This window comes from Mobula hypostoma, chromosome 2, assembly GCF_963921235.1.
Source record: "Mobula hypostoma chromosome 2, sMobHyp1.1, whole genome shotgun sequence".
NCBI lineage: Eukaryota > Metazoa > Chordata > Chondrichthyes > Myliobatiformes > Myliobatidae > Mobula > Mobula hypostoma.
In genome coordinates this window covers 143705705-143723377 of record NC_086098.1, presented here as the reverse complement: position 1 = coordinate 143723377, position 17673 = coordinate 143705705, and the positions used below count along the sequence as shown (strand labels likewise).

The 17673-nt window shown below is 41.4% G+C and overlaps 1 protein-coding gene across 1 annotated transcript in view; it reads right to left on the bottom strand.

Moving 5' to 3' along the window:
- LOC134342547 (prolyl endopeptidase-like) overlaps nt 1-17673 on the bottom strand; it is a 182915-nt gene that overhangs the window by 82126 nt on the left and 83116 nt on the right. The window contains exon 10 of the mRNA XM_063040827.1: nt 7351-7454. Within this exon, the coding sequence (XP_062896897.1) occupies nt 7351-7454 (104 nt within the window). The remainder of the gene's footprint in view (nt 1-7350; nt 7455-17673) is intronic.

Here is a 17673-nt window from a genome sequence, read left to right as displayed (position 1 = left end):
AGACTGGGGGAGGTGAAGATCGGGAGGATAGCAGTTGGTATGTGGAGGTGGGGATGATAGCTGCAGGGCAAAGAGGGGATGTAGACAGTGGTGGTTCATCCATATGAACTGAAGGTGAGAGGAGGAAGGAGGGGAGGCATTAGTGCTGTGGGAACATTGGGTGCCTCAGCACCAAGGCTGGTGTGCTGAGGGGCGTGTGAACAGGAGGGCAATTGTCCAACATATCCAAGAATTGATTTACCTCATTAGCCCATTCACGGCTGCATTCCGAGCCGCTACAACTAGGCTGGTTAAAGCCAGTGATGTTCTCCATGCCTCTCCACACCTCCCGTGTGCTACTCTGCCCAAGCTTGTTCTCCAACTCTCGCCTGTCTTCCTCTTTAGCCACCTTGATCTTCTCCTTGAGCTCCCTCTGCATGTTCCAATTCCTCCCTGTCTCCTGATCTAAAGGCTCTCTTTTTGTGGTTGAGAAGAGCCTTTAGACCACTGGTGACCCATGGTTTGTTATTAGGGAAGCAGTGAACCGTCCTGGATGGTATTACAGTATCCACACAGAAGCTGACGTAGCCAGTGAGATGCAATCAGATGCAATATGTCAATGATTTTGATAATGGAATTGATGGTTTTGTTGCCAAGTTTGTAAACAATATGAAGATAGGTGGAGGGGCAGGTAGTTTTGAGGAAGTAGAAAGGCTACAGAAGGACTTGGACAGGTTAGGAGAATGGGCAAAGAAATGACAGGTGGAATACAATGTCAGGAAATGTGTGGTCATGCACTTTGGTAGAAGAAATGAAAGGGTTGACTATTTTCTAAATGGAGAGAAAATAGAAAGATCTGAGGTGCAAAACAATTTGGGAGTCCTTGTGCAGGATTCCCTAAAGGTTAATTTGCAGATTGAGTCTGTGGTGATGAAGGCAAATGCAATGTTATTGTTCACTTCAAGAGGACTAGAATATAAAATGAAGGATGTAATGTTGAAACTGTATATAGCACTGGTGAGGTCTCACTTGGAGTACTGAATGTGGAGATGATGTTTCCTGTGGTGGGAGAGTTTAAGACCAGAGGACACAGCCTCAGAATAGAAGGGCATCATTTTAGAACAGAGATGAGGAGCAATTTCTTTAGCCAGAGGGTGGTGAATCTGTGGAATTCTCAGCCACAGTCAACTGTGCAGGCCAAGTCTTTATGTACATTTAAGGAAGAGGTGGACAGATTCTCGATGGGTCAGGGCATGAAGGAATACGAGGAGAAGGCAGGAGATTGGGGCTGACAGGAAAATTGGAGCAGCCATGATGAAATGGTGGAACAAACTCGATGGGCCAAGTGGTCCAATTCTGCTCCTCTATCTTATAGTTTTATGTTTTTCATGCAGGTGGTGGTTGGAGCACCATTGAAAGAGGCTGCAGAGTGGATTCAGGCAGTTCCACTCATCATGACCACAAGCCACCTCACCATCGAACATATCTCCGAAAAGCAGTGCCTCGAGAATGCAGCATCCATCATTAAGGTTCCTCACTATCCATGCCCTATTCTCATTCTTACCATTGGGGAGGAGGTACAGCAGCCTGAAGACTCACACTCAATGTTTTAGGAACAGGTTATTTCCCTCTGCAGTCAGGTTTCTGAACAGTCCATGAACTCACAAACATTACCTCACTGCCCCCTCTTTTTTTTTGGTTTATTTATTTATTTTTATTGTAACCAGAAGTAATTTTTTGTACTGCCACAAAACATATTTCTCAATATATGACAGCGATAATAAACCTGATTCTGATTCATTTAATATGTAAAAAGCTGCAGAAGTGGTTATGGTTGAAGACATTTAGACAGAAATATGGATAAGAAACATTGAGGGGGACATGGGGCTAACAAAGTAGAGTGCGAATAGATCAAAGACACCTTCGTTGGTCAGGGTGAGTTGGGCTGAAGGCCATTTCAGTGTTGTAAGACAAAGAGAATGTTATTAGCTGGACAGACCAGGAAACAATTGGTAGAGCAGCACTCCCTAATTGTCTTAATGCCTTATCCATAAATCTTACTAATCTTGCAAATTTTCAATAAAACAATTGAAAATATTTAGCCCATCTCAATTTCAATTATTTTGATGCTGTTCTAAAAATAAAATAGCTGGGTATTAAAATTTAATTCTGAATGGAATTATTACAAGCTTATTTTATTGTTCATAGTATATGGACTCTGCCATCAACGGCAGCATTTCTTGCCCATTTGCTAAATGTCATCTTAATTGTTTGGCTTACTAGTCACTTTTTGGTCAGTAAGGAGTCAGCCACAGAGCTGTGGATTTAGAGACACATATAGCATACATTTCCTCATTAACACTATCATCATTATCTACTGTGTCATATGATGTGGGCGATTATGGTCAATGACCGTGATTTACCTTAGTAATTTTTTCTACAGAAGTGGTTTGCCATTGCCCTCTTCTGGGCCATGTCTTTACAAGACGGGTGACCTCAGCCATTATCAATACTCTTCAGAGATTGTTTGCCTGGTGTCAGCAGTTGGATAACCAGGACTTGAGATATAGAAACATAGAAAACCTACAGCACAATACAGGCCCTTCGGCCCACAATGCTCAACCGAACATGTACTTACTTTAGAAATTACCTAGGGTTACCCATAACCTTCTATTTTTCTAAGCTCCATGTACCTATCCAGGAGTCTTTTAAAAGACCCTATCATATCTGCCTCCACCACCGTCACCGGCAGCCCATTCCACGCACTCACCACTCTCTGCTTAAAAAGCTTACCCTTGATATTTCCTCTGTACCTACTTCCAAGCACCTTAAAACTGTGCCCTCTCATGTTAGCTATTTCAGTCCTGGGAAAAAGCCTTTGACTATCCACACGATCAATGCCTCTCATCATCTTAAGCAGCTCTATCAGGTCACCTCTCATCCTCTGTCGCTCCAAGAAGAAAAAGCCGAGTTCACTCAACATATTCTCATAAGGCATGCTCCCCAATCCAGGCAACATCCTTGTAAATCTCCTCTGCACCCTTTCTATAGTTTCCACATCCTTCCTGTAGTGAGGTGACCGGAACTGAGCACAGTACTCCAAGTGGGATCTAACCAGGGTCCTATATAGCTGTAACATTACCTCTCGGCTCTTAAACTCAATCTCACGGTTGATGAAGGCCAATGCACCATATGCCTTCTTAACCACAGAGTCAACCTGTGCAGCAGCTTTGAGTGTCCTATGGACTCGGACCACAAGATCCCTCTGATCCTGCACACCGCCAAGAGTCTTACTATTAATACTATATTCTGCCATCATATTTGACCTACCAAAATGAACCACCTCACACTTACCTGGGTTGAACTCCATCTATCACTCCTCAGCCCAGTTTTGCATCCTATCAATGTCCCGTTGTAACCTCTGACAGCCCTCCACACTATCTACAACACATCCAACCTTTGTGTCATCAGCAAATTTACTAACCCACCCCTCCACTTCCTCATCTAGGTCATTTATAAAAATCATGAAAAGAAGGGTTCCCAGAACAGATCCCTGAGGCACACCACTGGTCACCGGCCTCCATGCAGAGTATGATCCATCGATAACCACTCTTTGCCTTCTGTGGGCAATCCAATTCTGGATCCACAAAGCAATGTCCCCTTGGATCCCATGCCTCCTGACTTTCTCGATAAGCCTAGCATGGCGTACCTTATCAAATGCCTCGTTGAAATCTATATAATACTACATCTACTGCGCTACCTTCATCAATGTGTTTAGTCATGTCCTCAAAAAATTCAATTAGGCTTGTAAGGCATGACCTGCCTTTGACAAAGCCATGCTGATTATTCCTAATCATATTATGCCTCTCCAAATGTTCATAAATCCTGCCTCTCAGGATCTTCTCCATCAACTTACCAACCACTGAAGTAAGACTCACTGGTCTATAATTTCCTGGGCTATCTCTACTTCCTTTCTTGAATAAGGGAACAACATCCGCAAACCTCCAATCCTCCGGAACCTCTCCTGTCCCCATTGATGATGCAAAGCTGATGGCCAGAGGCTCAGCAATCTCTTCCCTCACCTCCCACAGTAGCCTGGGGAACATCTCGTCTGGTCCCAGTGACTTATCCAACTTGATGCTTTCCAAAAGCTCCAGCACATCCTCTTTCTTAATGACTATATGCTCAAGCTTTTCAGTCCACTGTAAGTGATCCCTACAATCACCAAGATCCTTTTCCGTAGTGAATACTGAAGCAAAGTATTTATTAAGTAGCTCTGCTATCTCGTCCGGTTCCATTGTCACACTTGATTGGTCCTATTCTCTCATGTCTTATCTTCTTGCTCTTCACATACTTGTAGAATGCCTTGGGGTTTTCCTTAATCCTGCCTGCCAAGGCCTTCTCATGGCCCCCTTTGGCTCTAATTTCATTCTTAAACTGCTTCCTGCTAACCTTATAATCTTCTAGATCTCTATCATTACCAAGCTTTTTTGAACCTTTTGTAAGCTCTTCTTTTCTTCTTGACTAGAATTACAACAGCCTCTGTACACAACGGTCCCTGTACCCTACCATCCTTCCATCTCATTGGAACGTACCTACGCAAAACGCCACGCAAATATCCCCTGAACATTTGCCACATTTCTGAGAACATCTGTTCCCAATTTATGCTTCCAAGTTCCTGCCTGATAGCTTCATATTTCCCCTTACTCCAATTAAACACTTTCCTAACTTGTCTGTTCCTATCGCTCTCCAATGCTATGGTAAAGGAGACAGAATTGTGATCACACCTTATATGCACCAGCCGCTCATACGACATGCACCACCACATGCTCCCATGGCTTCACGTGACCCTGATCGGATGGTTGGGAGGGGGGCAGGGGGTGCTAAGCAGATGGTGCTAACCTTGCCCAAGGGTCACCTGCAGGCTGCTGGAGGAAAGGAGCACCTCACACCTCCTTTGGTCGAGACGCATCTCTGTCCCCCCCAACCCAATCCTTTTCTAACCCATTAAATTCAAAACCACTTTTGCAAATGACTACTTTACTTGCTCCAGTTTATAATCCTAAATTACCATAATTAAACTTGAACACATGTGGTCAAGGTCCAAGCCTCTGAATGTAATAACTTATTAACAAATGTAGCATTCTCACAAGGTTCTTCCTCCTTGTGAGAAAGGTGGATGGAAGACTGGTGACACTGATATAAGCATCTTGAAATGATTCTGACAAGTGACTTCCAGGAGCTTTGACATCTGAAGACTTAGTCACAGAATGGAGGACTCCAGTTACTGCTAGTGCAGTTTATCATGGCTTTTTTTGTATTATGCTCAGTACTGGTTAGGAAGTATCAATGAAAACGAGCTGATTTTATAAATGGAGGAGGTCAAAGTGTTTGTGTCAGAGTTGGGCCCGTTGAAACATGCCACTCCTATTTTTCTGGGTAAGGATTTAGTACCTAAGCTCATCTACAACATAGCAGCAAGTGAATGATACTTCATGAAAGCCTTTAATCATTTGCTCTTCAGTGGATGTCTGGCCTTCTCAAGAGAGCATGTTCTTGAGTGCAGTCAGCATGTTATCTCTGAATTTCGAGCAACAGATATAAACTTGTGCACTGAGAGTACAGATGCAATGTCTCTGAAGAGGTCTCTTTTTATTCTTAATTCTTAGTCTTTTCCTCACACACTGCACATAATAAACTGTCCACGCAGCCTCCAATCTGATGGCATGAACATCAATTTTTCCAACTTCTGGTAATTTTCCCCTCCCATTTCTTCATTTCCCACTCTGAGGTCTTACCTCTCCTCTTCACCTGGCTATCACTTCCTCCTGGGACCCCTCCTCTTTTCCTTTCTCCCATGATTCACTCTCCTCTCCCATCAGGTTCCTTCTTCTCCAACCCTTTGCTTTTTCCAGCTATCACTTCCCAACTTCATATTTCATCTCCCCATACCACCCATCTGGCTTCACCTATCATCTTCTAGTTTGTCCTCCTCCTCCCCCCCCACCACACTATTTTGGCATCTTTCCCCTTCCTTTCCAGTCCTGATGAAGGGTCTCACCCCAAAACGTCAACTGTTTATTCATTTCCATAGATGCTGTTTGACCTGCTGAATTCCTCCATCATTTTGTGTGTTTTCCTCTGGATTTCCAGCATCTGCATGATCTTGGTGTACATAATAGACTACACCTTTGTCTTTACACACATTCATTCACATACTTTCTTTTATGCTACTTTTTGCAGAAAGGTAAACTACTGTTTATTGAAATCTTCCAATGTGAAAAGCAAAGGAGTGTCAATATGCATGTTACAGAGAGAGAGGAGTCAGGCAACGACAGGAGGAATCATGGCTTAGCAGCATAATCAGCTGTCAGAAAGACTTCCAGGCAAAGATTCAGACAATCCTGCTGATTACTGTGCTGCTACTTAACTTCAACCAAATCTAAACAAGTCAGCTTCTTCCACCTACACAGTCATGATATGAATAATGCTAAATATCAACTGGACCTGCATCTATTTCACTCACAGTGAAAATTAGTTTACTTTAATGGATGCAAAGGCTCTCATCCAGTAGAATTGTGGCAGATGTAAAATGATACAACTCGGTAGCATTGACATACGTGGGAAATTATATTTATGATGTTTTAATTCGGGAAGGATTTAAGAGAAAACTAATGAATATGGTGTACCTTAAGACCATCAGATGGGTTATAGCGTATTAAGTAAAGCTACTTTACACAGCAATGGGAGTTTATATTGGTATGATTGAGGACTGGTTAATCAACAAAAAAAAAAATACAGGTTGGGAGACTTAGTATTGCAGGGATTGATGCTGCGGCCACAATCCACTAAGAGGCTACTGTGTTTATATCCAAATGTATTAATAGTTTAATAAACTGCTAGCATGGATCAAAAGGAGATTGAAGAGAGGCTTCAGCATTATTGATAAGTTAAATAAATAGACAAGGACAAAGCAGATGGAATGCGAGAGAAAATGCAAAATCGTGGACTTTGGAAGAAAAATTATAGAAGTACAGAATTTAGGAGGAATAAATCAATTATTGGTTTAGAGCCAATACACAAACTAATTGAACAAATAAGTACAGCAAGTGATGGCTTTTAATGGATGAACATAAGAAATGAGGCAACAATTTGGCTTCTCTTACCTCAACATTAATTTCCCACAACTAAGCAATCTTTCTTGGATTCTCTGACTGCGTAAATATTCATTGATCTTTTTTTCTGAGTATACTCATCAACTGAGTGGGGACACGGACAGAAACTCCTACACACAGGGTCGGTGTGCATCCATGATGACATTAAGAGAAACATGTTAAAATAAGTACTGAAAAATATGAAAATACTACTTACCTGAACAGTCTGGTAATCAGACGGATTAAATCCCTTCACTGTCACTTCTCTGAAAATTCTTGGTTCCAAGTTATCTTTAGTGAGATCACAGTGATAAATGATACCTGGAACAGATTTTCCAATATCAGTTTCAGATGACAAAGGATTTAAAATAAGATTTTTTTTTGTACTTTAGAATCTTACAGAAGCAGTCTACCAGCAATTTGCATCAATGCTGAAAACTTTCCTACACGAATTAAGAATTAATGCAGGCCACTCTGTAATTAGAACTGATAACTATTTTGATAATTCAATAGTTCCATTTAATATCACAGAATATATACAATACACAACCTGAAATTCTTGCTCTTCACAGACATCCACAAAACCAGAAGACAGAAAGACATGGAAATCTTTGTTCCTCTAATTTTATGCTTTATATTTGCAAAGCTTAGAGGTCAATAAGGCATGAAATCAAAACGTATAAATTGGAATATTAGCAATGCTCAGAAGAGAATTCTCTACAAAAGGCACATTTCTAGATTGAGGATAAAGTTATAGGGATTTACAGAAAGGAAACCTGCCCACACTGACCATCAAGTATTAAACCATAAAGATGCTGTTGGGATTGGAGGGTTTGTGATATAAGGTAGAATAGATAGGTTGGGGCTTTTTTCCTTGATTGAATGAGGCTGTGGTGTAAACTTATTTATAAAATAGGAGGGGCATGGATAAAGTGGATGGCCACAGTTGTTATCCCAGGCTAGGCAAATCTAAACCTGAAGGGCTCAGGTTTAAGGAAAGAAGGGAACAATCTAAAGGGGATCTGAGAAGTATATTTCCACAAAATGAGAGCTAGATACATGGAAGGAACTGCCAGAGGAAGTGGATGCAGTCACAGATTCACAGTACAAAGGCAAATGCACAGGCAATTGGGACAGACTGCGGAGGAACAATTTTATTTTCCCTATATTTCTATCAACTCGCGCCTCCCCAGCTTTTACTACTCACCTACACATCAGCAGCAATTTACAGTGGTCAATCAACACTTTTGGAATGCACTGTTATGTGTGTAAATCACCAAAAAAAAAACGCTGAAATGATATACATTAAAGCTGAGAAAGTGATTTGGAGCCTGCTCCATCATTCAACAATATCAAAGCTGATCTGCCTTAGTTCCTTTCCTGCACGATTCCCAGATGCACTTTTCTCCACTCAGCCTTTTGTGAATAGATTTTCAAAGATTCACAACCCTCTGAATAATGAAACTCCAGACCTCAATTCCAAATGCTTTATCACTTATACTGAAGTTATACAAAGTTTTGGACCATCCACTTCACCCATTTTGTCAGGCTCATTCAGAATCTAATGCTTCAATAAGATCCACTATTGTTCTTACGAATTTCAGAGAAAACAGGTTGGTTCATTCTACTGGACCTTTCCTCATGAACAGTCCTCTCCTCCTAGAAATCACTACAGTAAATCTCTGTTGCAAGTAAACTTGAATATTTAATCTCTATTTCAAAAGTATTCTGTTTTTCAGTTCTTTTTACTAAAGCAGGCATCCTTACATCTGGCAGCCATAATAATCCAGCTGCCATCTTGCTTTCCCTCTCTACATCATATTGTGGAACCTGCGCACCTTCCTTGCAGCCTGATTTCCTCGTTAGCTTTGTATCATCAGCAAACTTGTTCCCTTCATTAACATTAATTAATATATGTTCTAAAATAGCTGACGTCCAAGCACACAATTCGCATTTTATACCAGACAGCTGTGATACTGCAATCAGTAAACGACCACTTTGTAGTGCAACGGATCGATATAGCAATTAAAACCAAATGTCACAGTTTACTGCTGTAATTTACATGTCATACGTTCTATTACAGTATTTAAACTATTCATTTACTCTTTTTCAGAGTAGTAACATCTATCATCACCGAAGAAAATGTAAGAATTAAGCAGAGAACCACACTGTGCAGGAAGCAGTAACGTGTCTTGAAGAGAGGGATAAATACAACAACTGCAATAACCATTTTAGTAAAATGTAATAAAAATGCTCATTGTAAAATAATAATTTTTCCAAAATGCATTTGTTCAATGTTTGTCTTAGCAAAAGTCTACTTGCTAATTAAAAAGTCCAACTGTTATTTTACATTGTATTCTTTATGGTGAGAGCTTTGCTGGCAATGCCAGTGCAGTTTACTGATTTTCTCATTTGCAGAGGCCAAGTTAAGCCAAGCCACTGCCTTTAACTATACCAGTCCTTCTGCTACAAGTACTTGCACAATGCTATTACACAGAGTTTTAGGACTTCAACTCAACAAGGATCAAAGGACGGGAAGTTATTTCTAAGTTAGATTCAGTTCCAGTGTACTTATTACACATATTCATCAAGGTTGTAGTGATCAAGGGATGAGCAGTGATGCTAAAACAGAGCTATTGAGAAATTACAATGCACTGTAAAAATAATACACATTGTAGCTACCGCTGTGTGGTGGTAGAAGGAATGAACGTTAAAGACCAGGGGTTCCCAACCTTTTTTATGCCATGGACTCCTACCATTAACCGAGGGATCTGTGGACCCCTTGGTTGGGGACCGCTGGTTTAGGCTGACAGATGCTGAACTCAAATCTGACCAGTCTCTCCTGGTTTTTTTGGAGTGCTACTGGAGCTGCACTTGGTTAAACAGTCGCAAGGCTGCAGGACTGGATGGCGTCCCAGGTCGAGTATTCAGGATGTGTATGGCACAACTGGCAGATGTATTTACAGACATTTTTAATCTCTCCCTCTCCCAGCGTAGAGTGCCCTCCTGCTTCAAAAGATCCACCATTGTTCCTGTACCTAAAAAGACCAAGGTAACATGTCTGAACAACTGGTATCCTGTTGCACTCAACTCAATAATAAGCAAATATATTGTATGGCTGGTCAAGGACTACATCTGCAGCATGCTACCACCTACATTGGACCCCCTACAATTTACCTAAAGACATAACCAATCGACAGACGACACAATAGCCACAGCTCTACACACGCCCCTTACAAATCTGAAGAAGAGGGATGCCTATGTGAGAATGCCATTCTTGGACTACAGTTCAGCATTCAACACCATAATTCCCTCCAGGCTCAACACAAAGCTCAGAGACCTCAGCCTTCACCCTGCCTTGTGTAGCTGGATCCTGGACTTCCTGGCAGGTGGTAAGAGTGGGCTCCCTCACCTCTGACCCTCAACACAAGTGCTCCTCAGGGCATGTACTAAGCCCCCTCCTTTACTCTCTGTTCTTACCAATACTGTGTCACCACCCACAGCTCCAATCTGCTAATTTGCTGACGACACTAAGCTGATTGGCCTTATCTCAAATAATAATGAGGCAGCCTACAGAGAAGCAGTCATCACCCTGACACAGTGGTGTCAAGAAAACAACCTCTCCCTCAATGTCGCAAAAACAAAGGAGCTGGTTGTGGACTACAGTAGGAACGGAAACAGATCTAGCCCCTATTGACATCAATGGATCTGGGGTTGAGAGGGTGAACAACATTAAGTTCCTTGGCATAAACATCACCAAGGATCTCACATGGTCTGTACATAGCGGCTGTGAAAAAGGCACAACAGTGCCTCTTTCACCTCAGACGGTTGAACAAGTTTGGTGCAGGCCCCCAAATCCTAAGAACTTTCTACAAAGGCATAATTGAGAGCATCCTGACTGACTGCATCACTGCCTGGTATGGGAACTGTACTTCCCTCAAATGCAGGACTCTGCAGAGAGTGGTGCGGACAGTTTAGCAGATCTGTAGATGTGACCTTCCCACTATTCAGGACATTTACAAAGACTGGTGTGTAGAAAGGGCACAAAGGATCATTGGGGACTCAAGTCACCCCAACTACAAACTCATGTACAAACCCCATTTCCAGAAAAGTTGGGATATTTTCCAAAATGCAATAAAAACAAAAATCTGTAATATGTTAATTCACGTGAACCTTTATTTAACTGACAAAAGTACTAAGAAAAGATTTTCAATAGTTTTACTGACCAACTTAATTGTATTTTGTAAACATATACAAATTTTGAATTTGATGGCTGCAACACACTCAACAAAAGTTGGGACAGAGGCATGTTTACCATTGTGTTACATCACCTTTCCTTTTAATAACACTTTTTAATCATTTTGGAACTGAGGATACTAATTGTACTAGATTTGCAATTGGAAATTTTGTCCATTCTTGCTTGATATAAGACTTCAGCTGCTCAACAGTCCGTGGCCTCCGTTATCCAATTCTCCTCTTCATGATGCGCCATACATTTTCAACAGGAGATAGATCTGGACTGGCAGCAGGCCAGTCAAGCACACGCACTCTGTGTCTACAAAGCCACGCTGTTGTAGCCCGTGCAGAATGTGGTCTGGCACTGTCCTGCTGAAATAAGCATGGACGTCCCGGGAAGAGACGTCGCCTTGATGGCAACATATGTCTCTCTAAAATCCAAATACACGCCTCAGAGTCAATGGTACCTTCACATACATGCAACTCACTCATGCTGTGGGCACTGATGCACCCCCATACCATCAATGATGCTGGCTTTCGCACCTTTCGCTGATAACAATCTGGATGGTCGTTTTCATCTTTGGCACGGAGAATTCAACGCCTGTTTTTTCCGAAAACTAGCTGAAATGTGGACTCATCTGACCACAGCACACGGTTCCACAGTCTTTCGGTCCATCTGAGATAAGCTCGGGCCCAGCGAACTCGCCAGCGTTTCTGCATAGAGTTGATGTATTATTTCCTCCTTGCGTAATACAGTTTCAAATTGTATTTCAGGATGCGGCGACGGACTGTCTTGAGTGACAACCGTTTTCCAAAGTACTCCCGATCTTGCGTTGAGAAATGTTCCTTTTGAACTAACAATTCTCTCACGAATTTTGGCACAAAGGGGTGAGCCACGACCCATCCTTGCTTGCAAAGACTGAGCCTTTGATGGACGCTACTTTTATACCCAGTCATGATACCTTACCTGCTACCAATTAGCCTGCTTAATGTGGAGTCTTCCAAACCGGTGTTACATGAATATTCTGTGCACTTTTCAATCTTATTTTAACTCTGTCCCAACTTTTGTTGAGTTTGTTGTAGCCATCAAATTCTAAATTCGTGGATATTTACAAAATACAATTAAGTTGGTCAGTAAAACTATTGAAAATCTTTTATTTGTACTTTTGTTAGTTAAATAAAGGTTCACGTGAATTAACATATCACAGATTTTTGTTTATTTATTGCATTTTGGAAAATATCCCAACTTTTCTGGAAATGGGGTTTGTATATGAAGGATGCAAGTACTAAAGTAAATTCAACTATTCCATCAAATTCTAGACATGTGCCCTCTAGTTGCTGCAAAGTCTGTGAGGAGTTACTTATTGCAGAATACCCAGACTCTGACAAAATCAAAAAGGGTGATGAATATAGGACTGAAGGTGTTATATTTGAATACACGCAGTATACAGGATCAGGTAGATGATCTTGTAGCGCAGTTAGAGATTGGCAGGGATGACACTGTGGGTAGCACTGAGTGGTGGTTAAAAGAAGATTATAGTTAGGAGCTTAACATTCAACGATACACATTATATCAAAAGGACTGGCAGATAAGCAGATGGGGTGCTGTGACTCTGTTGGTAAAAAAAAAACAATTCCTTAGAAAGAGGTGAGATAGGATCGGAAAATATTGTGCGTAGAGTTAAGGAACTGCAAGGGTAAAAGGACCCCGATGGGAGTTGTATAGAGGCCTTCAAACAGAAGCCAGGGTGTGGGCTACAAATTAAAACTAGAGATAGAAAATGCATGGTAAAAGGGCAATATTACAATGGTCATGGGGGATTTCAATATACAGGTATATTGGGAAAATCAGGCTGATGCTGATTTTGGATCCCAAGAAAGAGAATTTGTAGAATGCCTATGAGAAGCTTTTGAGAACAGCTTGTGATTGAGCTCACTGTTGGAATCAGCTACCCTGGATTGGGTGTTGTGTAATGAACTAGATTTGTTCAGTGAGCTTAAGGTAAAGGAAGCCTTAGGGGCTAGTGATCAGAATATGATAGAATTCAGCCTACATTTTGAGAGGGGGAAGAAGCTGAAGTCAAACGCATTAATATTACAGTTGACTAAAAGGAATTACATAGGCATGAGAAAGGAGTTGGCCAAAGCTGACTGGAAAGGGACACCAGCAGGAATGGCTGGAGTTTCTGGAAGCAATTCCAGAAAGTGCAGGATGATGCAGCCACTATAAAAGCAAAAGAGAAGGTACATAATAAAGCAAACATTACTGGGGATTGGGAAGCTTTTAAAAAACAGAAGGTAACAAAAAAAGCCATAAGCAGCAAAAAGGTAAAATATTAAGCTAAATTAGCCAATAATATCAGAAGATACAATTTTTTTCAGATAGAGTGCAAAAGAGAGGCGAAAATAGATATCAGGCCGCTGGAAAAATGATGCTGGCAAGGTAGTAATAGGGCAGACGAACTGAGTAAGTATTTTGCATTAGTCTTCCCTGTGGAAAACACAAGCAATATGCCAGAAGTTCGAGAGTGTCAGGGGGCAGAAGTGAGTGCAGAGTGCAGTTAAGAGGTATTTGGAAAGCTGAAAGCTCTGAAGATAGATAAGTCACGTGGACCAGATGGACTGCACCACAGGGTTCTGAAAGAGGTAGTTGAAGAGATTGTGGAGGCATTAGTAATAATCTTTCAAGAATCAATACATTCTGGCATGGTTCTGGAGGAATGGAACATTGCAAATGTCACTCCACTCTTCAAGAAGAGAGGGAGGCAGAAGAAAGAAAATTATAGGCCAGTTAGTCTGACCCTAGTGGTTGGGAAGATGTTGGAGTCGATTGTTAAGGATGAGGTTTCGGGATACTTGGAGGCACATGATAAGATAGGCCAACGCCAGCATGGTTTCCTTCATGGAAAATCTTGCCTGACAAATCTGTTGAAACTCTGAGGAAATAACAGGCAGGATAGAGAAAGGGGAACAATGGATGTTGTGTATTTGGATTTTCAGAAGGCCTTTGACAAGGTATCACACCTGAAGCTGCTTAGCGCAAGAGGCCAAGGTACTAAAGGAAAGATACCAGCATGGGTAGCACATTGACTGATAGGCAAGAGGCAAAGAGCTGGAATAAGGGGAGCCTTTTCTGATTGGCTGACGGTGACTAGTGGTGTTCTGCAGGAGTCAGCATTGGGACTGCTTCTTTTTAAGTTGTATTTCAATAATTTGGATTGCGGAATTGATGGTTTTGTGGCCAAATTTGCAGAATTTACAAAGATAGGTGGATAGGCAGGTAGTGTTGAGGAAGCAGAGAGGCTGCAGAAGGACCTAGACAGATTAGGAGAAGCGGCAGATGGAATACACTGTCAGGAAGTGTATGGTCATGCACTTTGGTAGAAAGAATAAGAACAGACCATTTTCTAAATGGGAAAAATTTCAAAAACCTTAAGTGCAAAAGGATTTGGGAATCCTTGTGCAGGATTCCCTAAAGGTTAATTTGCAGGTTGAATCGGTGAAGAAAGCAAAAATGCAATAATAGCATTCATTTTGAGAGGACTAGCATATTAAAACAAGGATGTAATGCTGAGGCTTTATAAGGTATTGGTGAGGCCTCACTTGGAGTATTGTGAGCAGTTATCTAAGAAAGGATGTGCTGACATTGGAGAGGGTTTAAAGGTTCACAAATATGATTCTGGGAATTAAAGACATCATTTGAGGAGTGCTTGATGGCTCTGGGCCTGTACTTGCTGGAATTTGGAAGTGTGAGAGGGGATCTCATTAAAGCCTATCAAATGTTGAAAGGCCTAGATAAAGTGGATGTGGAGATGATGTTTCCTATAGTGGGGGAGTCTAGGACCAGAGGGCACAGCCTCAGAACAGGAGGGATGTCCATTTAGAACAGAGATGAGGAGGAATTTCTTTAGCCAGAGGGTAATGAATCTGTGGAGTTCATTGCCACAGGTGGCCATGGAGGCCAGTTCATTAGGTATATTTAAGCAGAGGTTGATGAGGTTCATGACAAGTCAGGGCATAAGAGGTTACAGGGAGAAGGCAGGAGAATGGGGTTGAGAGAGAAATGAATGAGCCATGATCAAATGATGGAGCTGCTCCTCTCACGGTCTGACTTGCACTTGCAGCCATACTATATACACTCAATGGCCACTTTATTAGGTATGCCTACTTGTACATGCAAATATAGTGGATTCCAGTTAATTGGGATACTTTGGGACCAGGACATTTCAGTCCAATTAAGTGACTGTCCTAATTAGTCGAAGTTTCATGAAAATAGTTAACAAACTGAGTAACAAATTATGTATTTAAATGAAATACAGAACATTACCAATACTACTACAGTACTATAAAATTGTGTATTGGTTCCTCTTCGTTATCTATGGTGGAATTCATTCAGTGTACAGTGCCAGGTTCTTTTGATTGACTGTAAATGAACAAAATCAGCAGACACACCCAATGCAGATAATGGACTGCCTTCATACAAAGCTTTCAACAACTGCATCCACCAAATCTTCATTTTCGTTGTAATATTTAAAATGATTGTCAATATCTTCAATTTGTTTGTAGTTCCTAACTTGAAGTAATAAAATCACTTCATTTTCACTCACATCTCCAAACCTGAGTACTTGAAACCAGTGACCAAAACAGTTCTGATTTGTCTTAATGCCTATTTCTCACCAACTATGTGTCAAAAATCACTGCTTTTTGACTATAAACACACACAACTGATGTCGATTAGAAACTGTTCTTTAAGAGTTGTTCCAAGTAAGTGGCTGCCCGATTAACCAGAATCCACTGTATCTAATCACTCATTCATGTGGCAGCAACTCAATATATAAAAGTATGATGATGTGGTCAAGGGGTTCACAGTTATTGTTTAGATCAAATATCAGAATGGGGAAAAAATGTGATCTATGTGACTTTGTGAAATAATGGGGTGATTTGAGTATCTCAGAAACTACTGATCTCTTTGGATTTTCATGCACAAGTCTCTAGTTTACAGAGAATGGTGCAAAAACCCCCACAAAACATCCAGTTCTGTGGGTGAAAATGCCTTTTTAATGAGAGAGGTCAGAGGAGAATGGTCAGACTGGTTCAAGCTGATAGGAAGGCAACAATAACTTAAATAACCATGTTACAAAGGTGGTGTGCAGAAGAGCATTGCTGAACGCACATGTTGAGAAACTTGAAGTGGAGGCTACAGCAGCATGATCCTACCCAGTACGAGAAAGGTGCACCTAATAAAGTGGCCACTGAGTGTACACGTACACGGCTGGTCTAGTAAAACTTTTGATTAATGGTGGATAGGTGGAAGATACAGTGATGGAAATTCTGTTGAATAATAAGGTCATATTGCCAAATTGTCTCACAGGACTCATGTGACAAGGAAATTCCATTTCACTTATCTTCACAAGTTTGACTGTTGTCAAGGTCTTGCTGTATTCAGGCAGGATGTGTAATTGGAATTAAATATTATGGAGGCGTGTGTTTACCATTACTTCTGACAGCACGACAGAAAGACCATTGACAAAGGAGCTGAAAATTGGCGATTAGAATACACTTTACTGAGAAACTTCTGTAGGCCTGTTCTGGAGCAGAAGTGACAGCTTCCAACACTCAGATCTTCCCTATTGTAAGGTATTATATCAACTAGTGAAGAAATTTCCACTGGACGCTCATTGGTTTTAGTATTCATGTCCTTTGATCCAATGGCACTTTGATATCAAGGGCAATCACTCATCTCCGGCATTCACCTTGTCTGTACTTACAAAGGCTGCAATGAGCTCTGAAGCCACGTGGCATGGCAAAGCCCAAATTGAGCAGCAGCGAGCAATGTGTCGGCAAATACCCATTAATAATGTCAATGACACCTTCCCTCATTTTCTGATGACTGAGTGTAAACTGATAGATGGCTCAGTCATTAACTAGATTGATTGGGTAGAACCTAGTGTTATAACTATACATGAACAGCTTGCTAGCCACATACTGCATTCTTGCATACATCTGGTATCAGTCTTTGCTTCAGCCAAAGAACATTTTCACATGGAATGAATCCTGCTGGCTACAGACTATTGATTGGTGTTAATTAGATGATTATTGTCACACATACTGAGGTATAGTGAAAAAATTTGCCTTGCGTACTGTTCATACCCATCACCTCCCTCCAGTTACCCATTTCCCACTTCTTTCCCTTTACTCCACTACCCTCTATTGGATACCTCTTTCTTCAGCCCTTTACCTCTTCTGTCACCTTCCAGCTTCTAACAGTATCACAACACCCTCCCCACCCATCTTCCCCCTCACC